The sequence below is a fragment of the Trachurus japonicus genome, chromosome 4 (assembly GCF_045865225.1).
Source record: "Trachurus japonicus isolate A0001 chromosome 4, Traja_1.0".
Classification (NCBI taxonomy): Eukaryota; Metazoa; Chordata; class Actinopteri; order Carangiformes; family Carangidae; genus Trachurus; species Trachurus japonicus.
In genome coordinates, this window is record NC_140910.1 from 22,012,592 (window position 1) to 22,026,192 (window position 13,601).

Here is a 13,601-nt window from a genome sequence, read left to right on the forward strand (position 1 = left end):
GTTCATTAGCAATCTCCCTTTGAAGGCTTTTTATTGGTGGGTTGACATTATAAAGGCACTTTGATCCCCCCGCCCCTCACCCCTCACCCCACCCAACAAAGCTGATGTCGTCATGACTTTCTGAAACGCCGCCTGCAAAAATTAGTCATTCTCAAGCCTCTGTGACTCTGCAGGCAGCAGCCACTGTCAGGTACACTCATCTGCTGAGAAACAAAACGTGTGTGTGAGTTGTGTGGACTGTAGTTACGTGAGACTCAGTAAACTTAATGGAAAATAGTGGGCTTAACAGAACTGAATGTTCTTAATGATTAAGTAAAATTACAATAATTATTCATTTAGTTAGTTTAAAAAAAAAGAAAAATCCTTTAAAAGAACAAGGTTTCTGCATCTACAACTCTAATTACATTCCCATAAATAACAGCTTATCCCTCCCCCCTTTATTTTTCTCAGTGGCACCCACTTGGCACTGAGGCTCACCCTTATCACAGTCACCCTCAAGCAATCCTACAAAAACACAAGAGGATATATTTAAAAATGTGGGCTGAATTCCTGTCATTTTCAGTCTCTCCGACAAGAAACAGGTGAAGCGAGCGTAGGCCGGTCTGTGTGCATTCACAGGAGTAGAGGGAGAATAAATATTTAAATGTGTTTTGCTGCAATTTAGGTTGTATAAACACACTCAGATTCAGACAAAACTGATTCAGATCTTCCTCTAGAAACGCACCAGTTTGTCTGACTCACCGTTAAACTAATAAAACAGCACTTAAAATCCCAAACTGAGTCATTATTTCAGTCTGAACTCAGCTCCACATGTCTGACGGCATCGTTTCTTCTGAAGGAACTTGGCAGATGGAGCACGCCGACTGTGGATGTTATGTTGACATCCTGGATTACACTGATTTAGATCTTGAGAGTTAGAGACTGAAACTCTTGACCTTCTTTCACCTGGATGTGTGTGTGTCAGTCTCCCCCCTCAGAAAATGACCTCAATCAGCCTGGATGAAATCCCTCAGATTTAGTGGTGTAAACTATCTCTGCATGCTCATCACAGTGTGTCATAAAATATTACAAACATATGGTAACAGTACCAAACAAGCCTCACGACTGAGTGGCAAATATAGATTAGAGGAAAATATCATCAAATAAGGCCTATGTACTGTACTGTGAGTTCACTGGGGACGATAAGACTATCATGAGGAGATACACAGAGACACAAGGCCGCAGTAAATATTCAATATCAAGCAACATTGAAGCACTTTGAGTCTCAGTAGTAATATTATACAAATCTATGAGCTAAAAATACCAACTTTTACACAGTTTTCTCCAACCACACCTTGAAGGACAACCACAACAGGAACGTTTTCAGTGCTGTGTATGTCATATTCAAATATTCATGATTCATTGGTTAATTGAACAAAGGTCCAGTGTAAGCCCTATAAGCTGCCACAATAAAAAAAAACCTGTACTAACAGTGTAAAAGATACTGTTATCACGAAACCAAAAACACTGTAACAATGAAAGCAGTGATGTGCAGATTTTGAGTTGGTAGAACTGATACACTTTATAATAGAAAGTGAGTGTAATTCATGAACTGCAAACTGAGATTAAAAAAAAGGCCTGAAAATAAGTTAATGCCTCTTTTTAATATGTTGCCTATATACAGTAATATTATAAATTCAGATTGGCATAATTTGCTACTGAGGTACTGAATATCAGTGATGACTGATACAGTATAATTCACTGCCATGAGCTTTAATTAAACTTAAATATTATGTTACTGCAACTAACTGTTTTCTATGATGAGTGTTTGCCAAACGAAGAAACGTGAAACTTTGTTCTAAACAAACAAAAAAAAAAAGTACAGCTGTGTGTTTAAAGTTGTGCAACAACAACATCTGGACTGAAACCACATCTGGCCTACCGCCTGCGTTTCTGCACGATGTCGATGGGCCGGTTGACGGCGCACGGGGACCCGCAGATGTTCCCGTTCCGCACGGTGAAGTAACGGTCCTGGACCGGGGGCGCCGGATACACACAGTTAGTCGGTAAACTCATAGTTTGTGCTATTATGGGCTTCGTGTCTCCCTTTTGGCTTTTTTTTCCTCTTCACTAATCTTCCTCTTCCTCCTCCTCCGCCGCCGCGCGCTCCTCTTCTTCTCCTCGGCTCTCGTGCGCTCTCTCCTCTCCCTTCACGCGGCCGCACCAGGCTCCCACTGACGCGCGGGCAGACGGAGGAGGAGAGCCCTCCTCGGTGAGTCCCAGCGGCATGCCTCCACTCCGAGGCGAGGAGAGGGTGAAGGAGAGGAGAGGAGAGGGTGAAGGAGAGGAGGGTGAGACGGGGTGAGAGAGGGGGGGGAGGAAGGGAGGACACGGCACTGTCGGCTTCACGGAGTCATTTCCTCAGAGACGCGCTGCTGTTTCATGCGGTTTGGAGACGTGAACGGGAGGAGAGCGCGAACAGGATCCTTTCAAATCCACATTGAGGAGTCGAGTCCAGGACTGAACTCTCCCCCTTCTCTGGAGATACACTCCTCCCTCCCTTCTCCTCCCTCCCTCCCTTCTCCTCCCTCCGTCTCTCTATGGCTCTCTGTCTGTCTCCTCCTTCCAGCACATGGACCCTTCAGGCTTTAAAAAAGACATGAGCTACATGTGTGTGTGTGTGTGTGTGTGTGTGTGTGTGTGTGTTTGCTGAGCATGTAAACAGATCAACAGGAATCCCTCTCTCTCTCTTGCATTACTACACACGTACAGTGTTACAGTCATACTTATAAACACACAACACAAACTCTCAGGCACACGTGATGCAACTATACTACTACATACCCCCCCCCTCTCTCTCTCTCTCTCACACACACACACACACACGCACACACACACACACACACACACACACACACACACACACACACACACACACACACACACACACACACACACACACACACACACACACACACACACACACACATTCAAACCATCCTTAAAATCTGTCCATAGTTTCTCTTCCTAATAAAACTGTTTCCCTCAATTACCATTTTCATTTTTATCTGACCTCACACATCTGTACATCTGTAAGTTTATTATATCCAAATATTCTTTTCTTTTTTTTTTTTCAATTTGGAGAAATTATTTAACAGTTTTTTCTCCTACAACATCTGGTGTAATTTCGTCATCCCCACTCACTCACTCCTCCTCCAGCGTAAGAGCATCTCACCATGGACTTACTGGACCCTATGAGCTCACCAAGCCACCGGCTCAGTGCTGTCGACATCACAGACAAATATTTGTCCACTGAGACACACAGGACAGACGGCCGAGTCGGACGTGTCAGCAGGCACATGCATGTGGAGGTGAGGCGGGCTTTTACAGCAGCGTCAGACATTTCAAAAACTGAGCTGACAGAAGACGAGACAGAGATGAAGACAGAGTCGGATTGTTTGAGCTTCAGGAGTTGAACAGGTTCATGCTGCTGCCTCATCCATCTCCACTCACTGTCCTGATATACCCAAACACAAGGAGTGTATTTTTTTCACTTTGTTTAATGTCATTCTACACTTTATGGTGTCTTTGTTTCTATTTATTATTATTTCCCCAGCCTTGAATTGATAACATCATATTACATCTCAGTTTTGGTTCTCTTGGTCTTAGTCTGGTTCTTGTGCTTTTGTTCAGGTTCTTATGGGTTTTTATGCTGCAGTTGTTTTTGTTCTTCTGCCATTTTCTGCTCTCGTAGTAAACCCTTGTTTTTAAAAGGTGCTATGCAAAAAAAAAAGGAATTATCATCATTATTATTATTAAATTTAGACAATTACTAAATAGACATGCCTCAGTTTGACTTAAAATAAATGCCACTGTCTGCAAGTGTAATCTGCTGTTGGCTGATTTTTTGTACCAGCTGGGAGACATGTCTTAGAACCAGCTGTGGGCTCTTATTATTTCATTATTTCATTTCCACGCTGAATGGGGCCGATTGCCCTGACGTGGGACTACATTATGGCTCAGTTGTTCTAAAATATGAAAAAAATCCATCCTGCCATCCGGCAAAGATTCCTCTGCATTTGTGGAGACAAAAGAAGCTCACTTTCCATCTTTAATGGAATCAGGCCTCTGTTAACATCCCACAGCCTATTAAACCATTATCCTGAACTACTCTGTTTTCTGTGTGATTGTATTCATTCACAGTGATGGCAGTGCAGTTTCATGCTCATCACTGACGCATAAGCATGGGGGGAGGGGGAGCGACTTGCCCAGAGATGTCAGTCCATGGTGTTTTGGAGCCGTCCTTGGTTGAATTAGGCAGACATTCTCCACACGCCCAGGTTTTGTTTGTTAAAGTCATAATCAGAAAAACTTGCAGCCCTGGTGTAATCAAACACCCACTGAGAATCCACTTCACTTTTTTTTCCCTCCACCCTCCTGCAGAAGGTCAAGTTCAGTTAGTCAGAGCCGTCCATCTCCAGCAGCTCGCCATAAGGATTTCCTGCGAGGCTCAGCAGCAGTGAGGCCACTGCTTTCACCTGCTGCCAACCGTCTGGCAGAGCGCTGAACACTTCCACCTGTCCTGCCTTTAATTATTGGGTGCCCATCCATTGTGTCGGCCGTTCTGGCTGCGTTTCCCTGCTCTCTGTGAAGTCACTCTTTCCCGATGATTCACAAAAGGTTCGTGACTGGGATCCCGTGTGGGATGACTTTGCCACGTGAGACCTTTCACAATGATAAGTGTTCATTTTCCTGGATGCAATATATGAACAAGCGAGGGTTGATTAAAGTTTAAAATCATGGCAATAATTACAAAATCTATATTTACACACCAGTGATTCACTCCACCCTCCCGCTCCCATATTTTCCACCACTCTGTGACCATATTTTAATACCAAGACATAAACGTTTGCTTTATCACGCTCCGAGGCTCTGGTATCATATTTAGATATTTTAAGTTTTGTCCTTGTGGTTAAACTATGGTAAACCCCTGATCCTTCCTGCGAATGCTCTCCTCCCTCCTTGTGCAACATGCTTGTGAAACATGTTGGACCTCGAAGCAGACGGAGGGGATGGAGGTTTGCTGAGAATGAGGTGTTTGTGAGGCCGCTGTGTAACCAGATCCACCAGCAGAATGACTTCTACGGCCCAGCTGGCTGCCGGCTCCTATGACAACATTACCTCTGCTAATGAGAATAAGCTGCCAGGGAGGAGTGTCATGTATGTGTGCGTCTGCACCAAGTTTATCCAGACATAAAATACCACAAATAAGTCATTAAAAAAAAGGTACATTTGACTACTTCTCAGTCTGGTTTTGATCTCTCTGCTTTACAGAAACCTAACAGACACCTTCTGCTTCTCCATGACTGTAAACAGACCGGTGAGGTCACAGGGCTTCAGGCTCTCGGCCTCCAAAAAGCAAAACAGATCCTCTTGAAAAGCGGAAGCACAGAGTACAGTTGTTCATATTTCTCCTAGCTAACATCCACATGAGAAAACACTAAAACTGCAAAATAACATTACTAAAACTCAACACGGAGATATTCTCAGCATCATTAAAACATGTTTAACTTCACTGTGAGTTTCCTGTTATTGAAGAGTTAAAGTCTTGATGCACAAATGCCTTTAATCTGTGAAAATGTGCCACACAAATTAGATTATAAAGTGACAGGGAGAACATTTCCATACATACTGAGTTGAAAAATGGTGATCCAAGGATTCCTCTACTGTACAACTGCTTAAAGACTTTGCATGTCTATATAATGGATTTGTTTACAACAGAGCAAAGACAGTCTTGCCCCACCTTGTGGAGAAATTTGCGAGGTGACCCAGCTGAGGAAACAGAGCTGTGACTCCCAAACACCACATTTTTGTTGGTTCAGTTGGTCGTTAATCGGTCTGATTTCAACAGTTGACAGGTCTTTAACCTGACAGGGAACAGAAACAGTCTCGCATTGAATCTGACTTTTCCGTTTCTGATTTGCACGTCCACAGGCAGTCCCTCGTGCCGACACGTGTCATGAGGCTCTCTGTTTATGTGGCTTTGAGGTCCCTCTGTGCCAGCATGCGGCGGCTGCAGGAGGAACTATTCCACCCTGGCGTCAGGCAGCCATGCAGTCGACCAGTATGTGTTATTTCAGAGGACAGTGCCTGTTCAGTTTTTTTTTCTAATGTTTTGGCTTTGGCTTTTTATTCGTTGACCACATGAGGGTTTGCAGCAACACCCAGACTCATGTCCACTCAGTGAAAGAAAACTGTGGATCTTTATGAGAGGAACATGAGCTGACTGCCCAGCAGAGGTCGCTCTACACCTTGGCACGACACATAGTAGGAGACTCAAAGTCACATTATGCAGTCGCACAACAAGCACAAACACAAGGTAAAGCTACAGGGCAAGGTATTTGTTACCACAGTTTACGCCTCAACCTCTCAACTGTTTTTACAAGGCTCATGCACAACGTCTAATTTGTCAACATGACCTCAAAGCACCTACAGCGATTCTCTGGTGGAAAAATCAATACAGATTTTGGGATGGGGTGGCTGTGACAGGGTGCACTTGCATGTGTGTGTGTGTGTGTGTGTGTGTGTGTGTGTGTGTGCATGAGAAACAAGAAACACATGTCTCATTCACGTGTTATGTGTATTGTATGTGTTATGTGCAGCCAGGCTGGCGGAGCTGGGGGAACTATTCCAGGCACGGAGGTTTTATTTTGAGGGTCTGTTGTGTTATTGTTGGCCCCTCCTCACCCTCCCACCCCCCCCCCCCCCCATTCCTCATCTGTCCCACTGTGCCAGGACACTCAGCTGTGGTTGTAGTGCGTCACAAACATGTCTCTTACTGGGCGATAAACTGGGACCGGCGCGGCACCGACGACGTGTTGCTTCAGTTCAGAAGATCCGACCTGGTTCACGCAGCTTTAATGTGTAAACGATCTGCCCGTTGCACATGTTTTTCTGCTGCGTTGACAGGAGCATGACTCATTTCATCAGGGGAAGTCGTGCAGACAAGATGCCAAATCATGACATACTCACTTTTGCAAATTCCCCCAACATCCCTCAACTGCTTGTAAATAAAAAGGTAAAAACCATTCTTTTTGTAACTGTTCCACACACACAACATTTCCAGATAATATCCTTCAGATTTCACCACACCTCAACCTCCACTCAGTGCAACCTGGCAACCCAAATCTGCTTCCTCCCAGAAAGACATGAAGAGTTACACAGTGGTACAGAGGTAGTATACTGTACTGCCCTACAAAGGCAAAGTGCAGTATCTGTAAAAATGCCAAAATGAGAAAAACAGCTTTTTGTGTTTTTCATTGTCAAATTATGAATAACTACCAAGTCTATAATTGATTAGATAAAGGTGGACTGAATTAAATGTATTTTGTAGTTTGTCTTTCTGACCAATTTTGACCGTTTTATGCCTTGGTATTAGCTACAGATACGGCACTTTGCCTTGGTTTTACTCCAATGGAATTATAGAGTAAATTATAGAAGGTAGGGAGTACAGTACTCTTTGCAGATACTGCACTTGGCCTTGGTTTCACAGTGCTTTTTTGGATGGACAGCAAAATAAAAAGCCCAATAACTATGGAAATTTTAGCAGTACCAATATCAAATTCTACCAGATTGAAGAGAATATGCCACACTTTTGATTGGCCAAAAAAAAAAATTGCAGATACTGCACTTTGCCTTTGTAGGGTAGTGTACTGCTGCTGCTTGTCTGGTAGACAACGTTCAGACAGGATTTCAGGAGACACTGGGACTACAACGTCTGATCACGCTGTGTTACAGTTCCTCATTTGTCCAATCATTTGTTTTAACTATACATTGTAATTCAGATGCATACAGCGCTAATAAATGTATGACATCATCATCATCCTTTCCTCTTCACTAAAACATAACAAACCCCTCCAGAAATCCAACACATATGACAGTATTTGATGTCAAAAATACCATAACCCATAATATGGACCAACTAAAGCAGATCAAACAACAGGAAGTGGGATTTATAATGGGTGGTAGGTGGGGACTGCTATTATGAAAATGACTGCACAGATGGTTTTGAGCTACTGTACATGCAGAAACAAGATAAATCCACTACCTTGCAAAAATATTTAAAGATACACTTTACATTAGAAACGCTCCATGTTCGGATGTTTAAGGAGAAATCCTACCTACTGTGTTGTTTTCACACTTTTACAAGTAAATAATTTAATTATTTTTCTCAGTTTCCTGCTTCTTTACTTAACTGTGTTTTGTGGTTGTTGCTGTGGGTGATGGATGGAGGTGTGGCCTGTGTGTTGTGGTCGTGCTGCTGGGATGTGGTACTGTATGGAAGTCTGAGTCACCCAATGACCCAGCAGCAGAGGAGCGAAGAGCTGGGTGGCGCCCGCTGATCCCGGGCCAGTTCAAAGCTCGCCGGTACGAGGAACAGGAACAGGCATGAACACACAGGTGAGAACACGGTGGAATGTGTAAAATCATTAACACAATGGGAACATGAGCAGAAAACATGCACACGCATCTGCTCATGACTCACTGCTGCACATGCATGGACACACAGGCGGCGGCGGCGTGTTTGTCGTCAGGCCATCCCTCGTTGTAGCATCAGCAACAACAGGTGGGGCGGTCTATCCATGACAACCATGCTCACTCAAACAAACCAACGGACACACAAACTGACAAGAAAAATCTATTATTCATAAACTGAGGCCTATATGGTTGTATATTATGAATGTTGACTGTGCTGTGTCTGAATTTGTTGTTTTTTTCTCCAAAGAGTTTCAGTGCAGCGTTTCTCTCGCGGGGTCATCACACTGAAGAACGTCTCCTGGAGACTGTCAGTAAAAAACAGGAAGTCTGTTGAATGAAACTTGCCACAGACACAACTTGCTTCCTCTTAGAAGTTATTGGGTAAAATGCCAGCACCACCTCATTACAAGCAACACACACTGACACTGAAACGGTAAAACATAAAGAAAGCGTTTGTGTGGGACATTTCCAAAGCAGACCTGGACTTGCATCACAAAGATGAACACACTCCTGTTCATTAACACACTGATGAATCCAGTTTATTTCAATGTGCACTGTTTAATGCTGCAACAACAAACGTATGCTATTTGCTACATCTCTAAACAAAAGTACCATACTGTATGAGTTTCCGACTTGTATGTAGTTGCATATCAACTCTTTTCAGACAAAGCATGTCACTCAGGGTAAATGAACCCAGATATGAGGGACAGGCTTTAACATCAATGTAAAGGCTGTCTATGCAATCATACAACTGTCCAAGATATAAAAGTAAATCTTTCACCACTGTCTTATCCATCACATGCAGCATTAATGAGTCCTTAAACGCCTCACAATGCTGTGCAGATGGACAGCACAGTAACAATAGCGACAGTCAGACTGAAAGAGCAAAGGTTTCTGGGTGAGTAGAGACAAGAGACTCATAACCTTTATTGCAGATTCAAACATGCTCCTCTGTATTTTGGTCTATTAATCTGGGGTTTACCTCTGAGTGTGTTTCAGGGCCTCAACGCCCCTTCCTCAACTCAAAACTTCATTTTCTATTGTTTTCAGGAACAAGAAGTCTTTGCACATGCTGCAGCCGAGATGGTTATCTCCCATTGTAGTATCAGGAAGTGGGGGCGGGACAAAAAAATGTCACTAATGAAATATATTTTATTACTTCATCTTGTTGCCAATATAAATATTCTTATTAAATCATGCAGTTGCTTTAAATGGATACCGCTGTAATTCGACTCACCACAGACATGACTTCATGAATGAGGGTGGAGAGAAAGAGACGGACAGTGGGAGAGAAGAAATTACAGACGAACTGAATCCTTGCGAGTTGAAAGTCAAGGGCCGACTTTGGCGTTTACCAGGCCCCTGGCACAAATACACACTACAAAGGTGACATTAACACTTGTGCACACATTCTTCCACACACACACACATGCTGCCAGAGACCACAGACACCGTCTTGCTCACACACACATACACATACTCTTTAATGACGGAGCAGTGTGTCAGCAACCAGGCTCGATTTACTCCGACGGAGAGAGCCGCTCTTTCACCAACAACCAACACACACTTGGGTGTATAACCACACACACGTGCGGGCTTCATGATGAGAAGCAGACCGGTCACCAGTTTGCTGCTAATGAGAGTAAATGTAAACACACACAGACACACACACACACAAACACCTACACACTGCATGTATTTCTGGCATTTGGATTACAGCTGGAGACCGAGAGACTGTGGTCTGCAAGTCTGAATACTGATATGTGACAGAAATGTGTTGAGGTTTACAAATGACAAGTTCGTTATGGTTGTGTGTGTGTGTGTGTGTGTGTGTGTGTGTGTGTGTGTGTGTGTGTGTGTGTGTGTGTGTGTGTGTGTGTGTGTGTGTGTAAAAAGGTCATTTAGTTAAGGCTCTGTTGAAAAATCCTGTGTAAATGACACAGTTCAGTGAATCAAAACATGATTTTGTCCTTTTAGGGTTATTCCTCATCTTCTCTTACATAGATATCATGCTGTATCATTGTTTTCTTAGGCAATTTATCCTGCGTCATGTCATGAGTTACTCTGTGATTACCACACAAGTCTGGCTGATAGATATCCAGTTGTTTGGATGGTTTTCCACTCATCCACAGATTTCATCACAGACCTGCCTCTTTTCATCCCCTGCAGATCACATGACCCGACACGGACCATATTCTTTTCCATTGCCAGTACCAGTCATAAGTCTCTCTTCATCTCTCCATTAATCCATTATCACAACATCAGTACAAAGCAAACTGGCTCAAATCCACTGTCCACACTTCCTGACCTTATGCTTGCTCTCCATAATATTTATTACTTAGGTATTTATCATGCTCAGTAAATACAGATAGAGCTAATTTCTTCCACAAACAAACGGCAGTTGCTTTATGATGTCTATTCAAGTCAACACGTAACCAAAACCAGTGACATAAATAAGTTAATGCACAAGTATTATCAATCTTTGAATCACATACATTGTTTTGTCTGTTGCTGTGTAGCCCTGACAGTTAAACTACCACTGCAGGTCTGTGGGCCGTTTGTGCAATTGTGTTGTGCAGCCTGCGCGAACACTCCCCTCTCATGAATATGAACCGGGAAAAGTTGCAGGCTGCATAGTTTTAGGAACATACCCCAAGCACGAGTGTCTTCGACCGTGTCCGAAACCAGTCAGCGGCCCCTTCCTTGTCGGTCTGAGATCTTTGTTCATTGTTCCTCCAGCTCCTGACTCGTACGAGACACTCTGGGCTGTAAAGAAAACCACCTGCACATTTTGGCAGGACTCTTGAACTTTTCAATTCAGTCTTCGATTCTTCTCCCGTGAATCAGCGGCGGCTGCTTCAGGATCGACTCCATGTGGTTTTTAGATTGTGACAAAACACCGAAAAACACAGTACGATTCCAGGTGAGAGGAAACTGATGGAGGATGGACCTGATTAATTCTCCCTGCCTCAGGATGCAGGGAAAAAAAAACTTTTCAGGAATGTTGCAGAGTTCTCGCACTGAGCTCCCAGACAAGCTTCAACAAGGCTGATTGGAGTGTGATATTCAATTAGTCTCTCCAGAGGGAAGAGTTGGAGAAAGAGAGAGGGAGCTGGAAGGATTTTCCACAGTTGTCTCTCCTCTCTCTCTCTCTCTCTCTCTCTCTCTCTCTCTCTCTGGGTTTGTCCCTGTCAATAGCCAAACTCAAATCCCGGATGATAACTGGCTACATTCCTGAGAGGCTCTTTTAGCAGCATAACTCCAAAATGTCCAGGAGAAAACAGAAGATCTGGTGAGAGAAACTTCCCCAGCAGCTTTGTTGATCAGCTTCTGTATCAGTCACTCACTCGCTCTGTCTCTGCAGGAAAGGGGAAGGGTTGAGCTGCTGCTCAGAGCAATGACACCGCAGGGTTAGCGTCAGCGAGGGTTGACCTCTTCCTCCGGTAGTGTGAGAGCTTGCGGAGTCCCCTGAGGTCACTGTGGGGGCTGACGACAGCCTACCGAGTCCTCAGGAGCCGTTGACGAGTCTGTTTTGTGCAGCATATCCAATAACGAGGCAAATGTGTAAGTTCTGATATCAAATTACAGGCTGGTCCTTTTTTTTTTTTTTTTTGTAAGCCACACTTTTGGTTATCTAAGACAACTCCAAGGCGCCAACTGTTGACCTTCACAGAGCTTTGTGAGGCTGATAACACTCACAACATTTAGACAGACTCAGAGGAAGATTTTGGTGCGTCCCAACTTGTGAAAAGGGAGATCTGACTCTGGTGCGTGGCTGGCGGGTGTTTTTGTGTCTGGCAGAGCTGGCTTGGCTCAGCCTTCGTTGACACGTGAGATCAATGGGCCGCCTGACCCGACACCCCCCTTCTTCTGCCCCGCAGCTACATAATTACAGGGGGATATTGTTAGAGTTGCTGCTGGGCAGGGCTGCAGAGAGGAGGGGGTGGGGGTTGGGTACGGGGGGTGATGAGGGGCATGTACGGATGCAGAGTGTGACGTTTTACGCAAAAGTCCCAAACAAACACAAGCAATTGCTCGTTAAGGGGGGGAAAAAATACAGATGCTGATCTGTTTACTTTTCCAAGTGAAGGTTTTAAAATAGGCTGCAACTCATTTTCATTTTCCACACGTCTGCAGGTTGTTATTTCAATAAAACAATAAATCCTTCAGTGTGTAAAATGAAAAAACAAGTGAAACAGCGCTCACATGAACTGTTCCTGTTGCTTGAGAAATAAGGAAGTACAAAGCTAACCACCATGAGAGTCTGCCTCTGACTGAGAAAGGTAGAAGAGGGGTGTGAAGATTAATATCACAACTTCTCTACACTCATTAACTTTTCACACATGATATCACAATAAGTCAGAAGCTAAAGCACAGGGGTGGTGCTTCAGCTGACACACTGCGAGCTCAGAGGTGAGATTACAGGCCTATAGACACATACACATCCTCCGTCTGAAACCCCACCACAGCAGTGAGATCTCAAGTTTTGTGCTTGAAATAAAACCTTTGATGTATTTGTTGGTATGATTGTGACTGATGACATCTTCAAATCCTCCTCCCCCATGGGGGAAGTATTTATAGTTTCATTTTATATGTTTTCACTTCCTCGGGTATTTTAAACACCTAGAAAAAACGTTGAGCCTCTGCGGAGTCTTTTCCTGGTGGTTTTAATGATGTAAGGGGGAAGTGTTATGGCTCACCAACAGATATACAGGCCATAATATGACTTCGACTGTACTTTGGGAACTGGCGCTCAGCTGTTAACCATGTGAGTGACTCATCAAAAGCAGGTCCCTTATAATATAAAGTATGTGCTGTGTGTTTCCCTGCTGAGGCTCATCTTCTCCAGCGCTGCCATTTCTACAGATAAGAGGAGTCGCCATCTGACACTGCCAGAGGTGGGGGCAGAGTCCGTGTGTCTTGCTGGTGGCACTTAAAACTTTAAAACGTTATAGAGGTACACGTGTTGCATGGCAACAGTTAAAGCCACTATAACCACTTCCCTAACCACTGTATGAACACTGCAAAAGAGGATGCTGCAAAGACATAAGAAACTGCCCTCTAAAAGTTGTTAAAATGTCTAT

At 43.9% G+C, this 13,601-nt stretch overlaps 1 protein-coding gene and 1 long non-coding RNA gene across 11 annotated transcripts in view; one reads left to right on the forward strand and one right to left on the reverse strand.

Moving 5' to 3' along the window:
- The window catches only part of LOC146988925 (3',5'-cyclic-AMP phosphodiesterase 4C-like), an 85,000-nt gene that overhangs the window by 28,135 nt on the left and 43,264 nt on the right, over positions 1-13,601 (reverse strand). For 2 of the 10 annotated variants that reach the window (XM_085774714.1, XM_085774713.1), the window contains exon 1: positions 1,922-2,313. The exons of 6 other annotated variants lie outside the window; for them this stretch is intronic. In XM_085774714.1, coding sequence (XP_085630840.1) covers positions 1,922-2,055 — 134 coding nt within the window. In that variant the 5' untranslated portion in view covers positions 2,056-2,313. Of the gene's footprint in view, positions 1-1,921; positions 2,314-11,168; positions 12,381-13,601 lie in introns of those variants that run through there. 2 more of the 10 variants (XM_085774715.1, XM_085774717.1) reach the window with 2 other exon arrangements.
- Positions 1,956-4,548, forward strand: LOC146988926 (uncharacterized). The gene is made up of 3 exons (XR_015035728.1): positions 1,956-2,045; positions 4,183-4,319; positions 4,423-4,548. It is a non-coding gene; the product is annotated as an uncharacterized LOC146988926 (long non-coding RNA).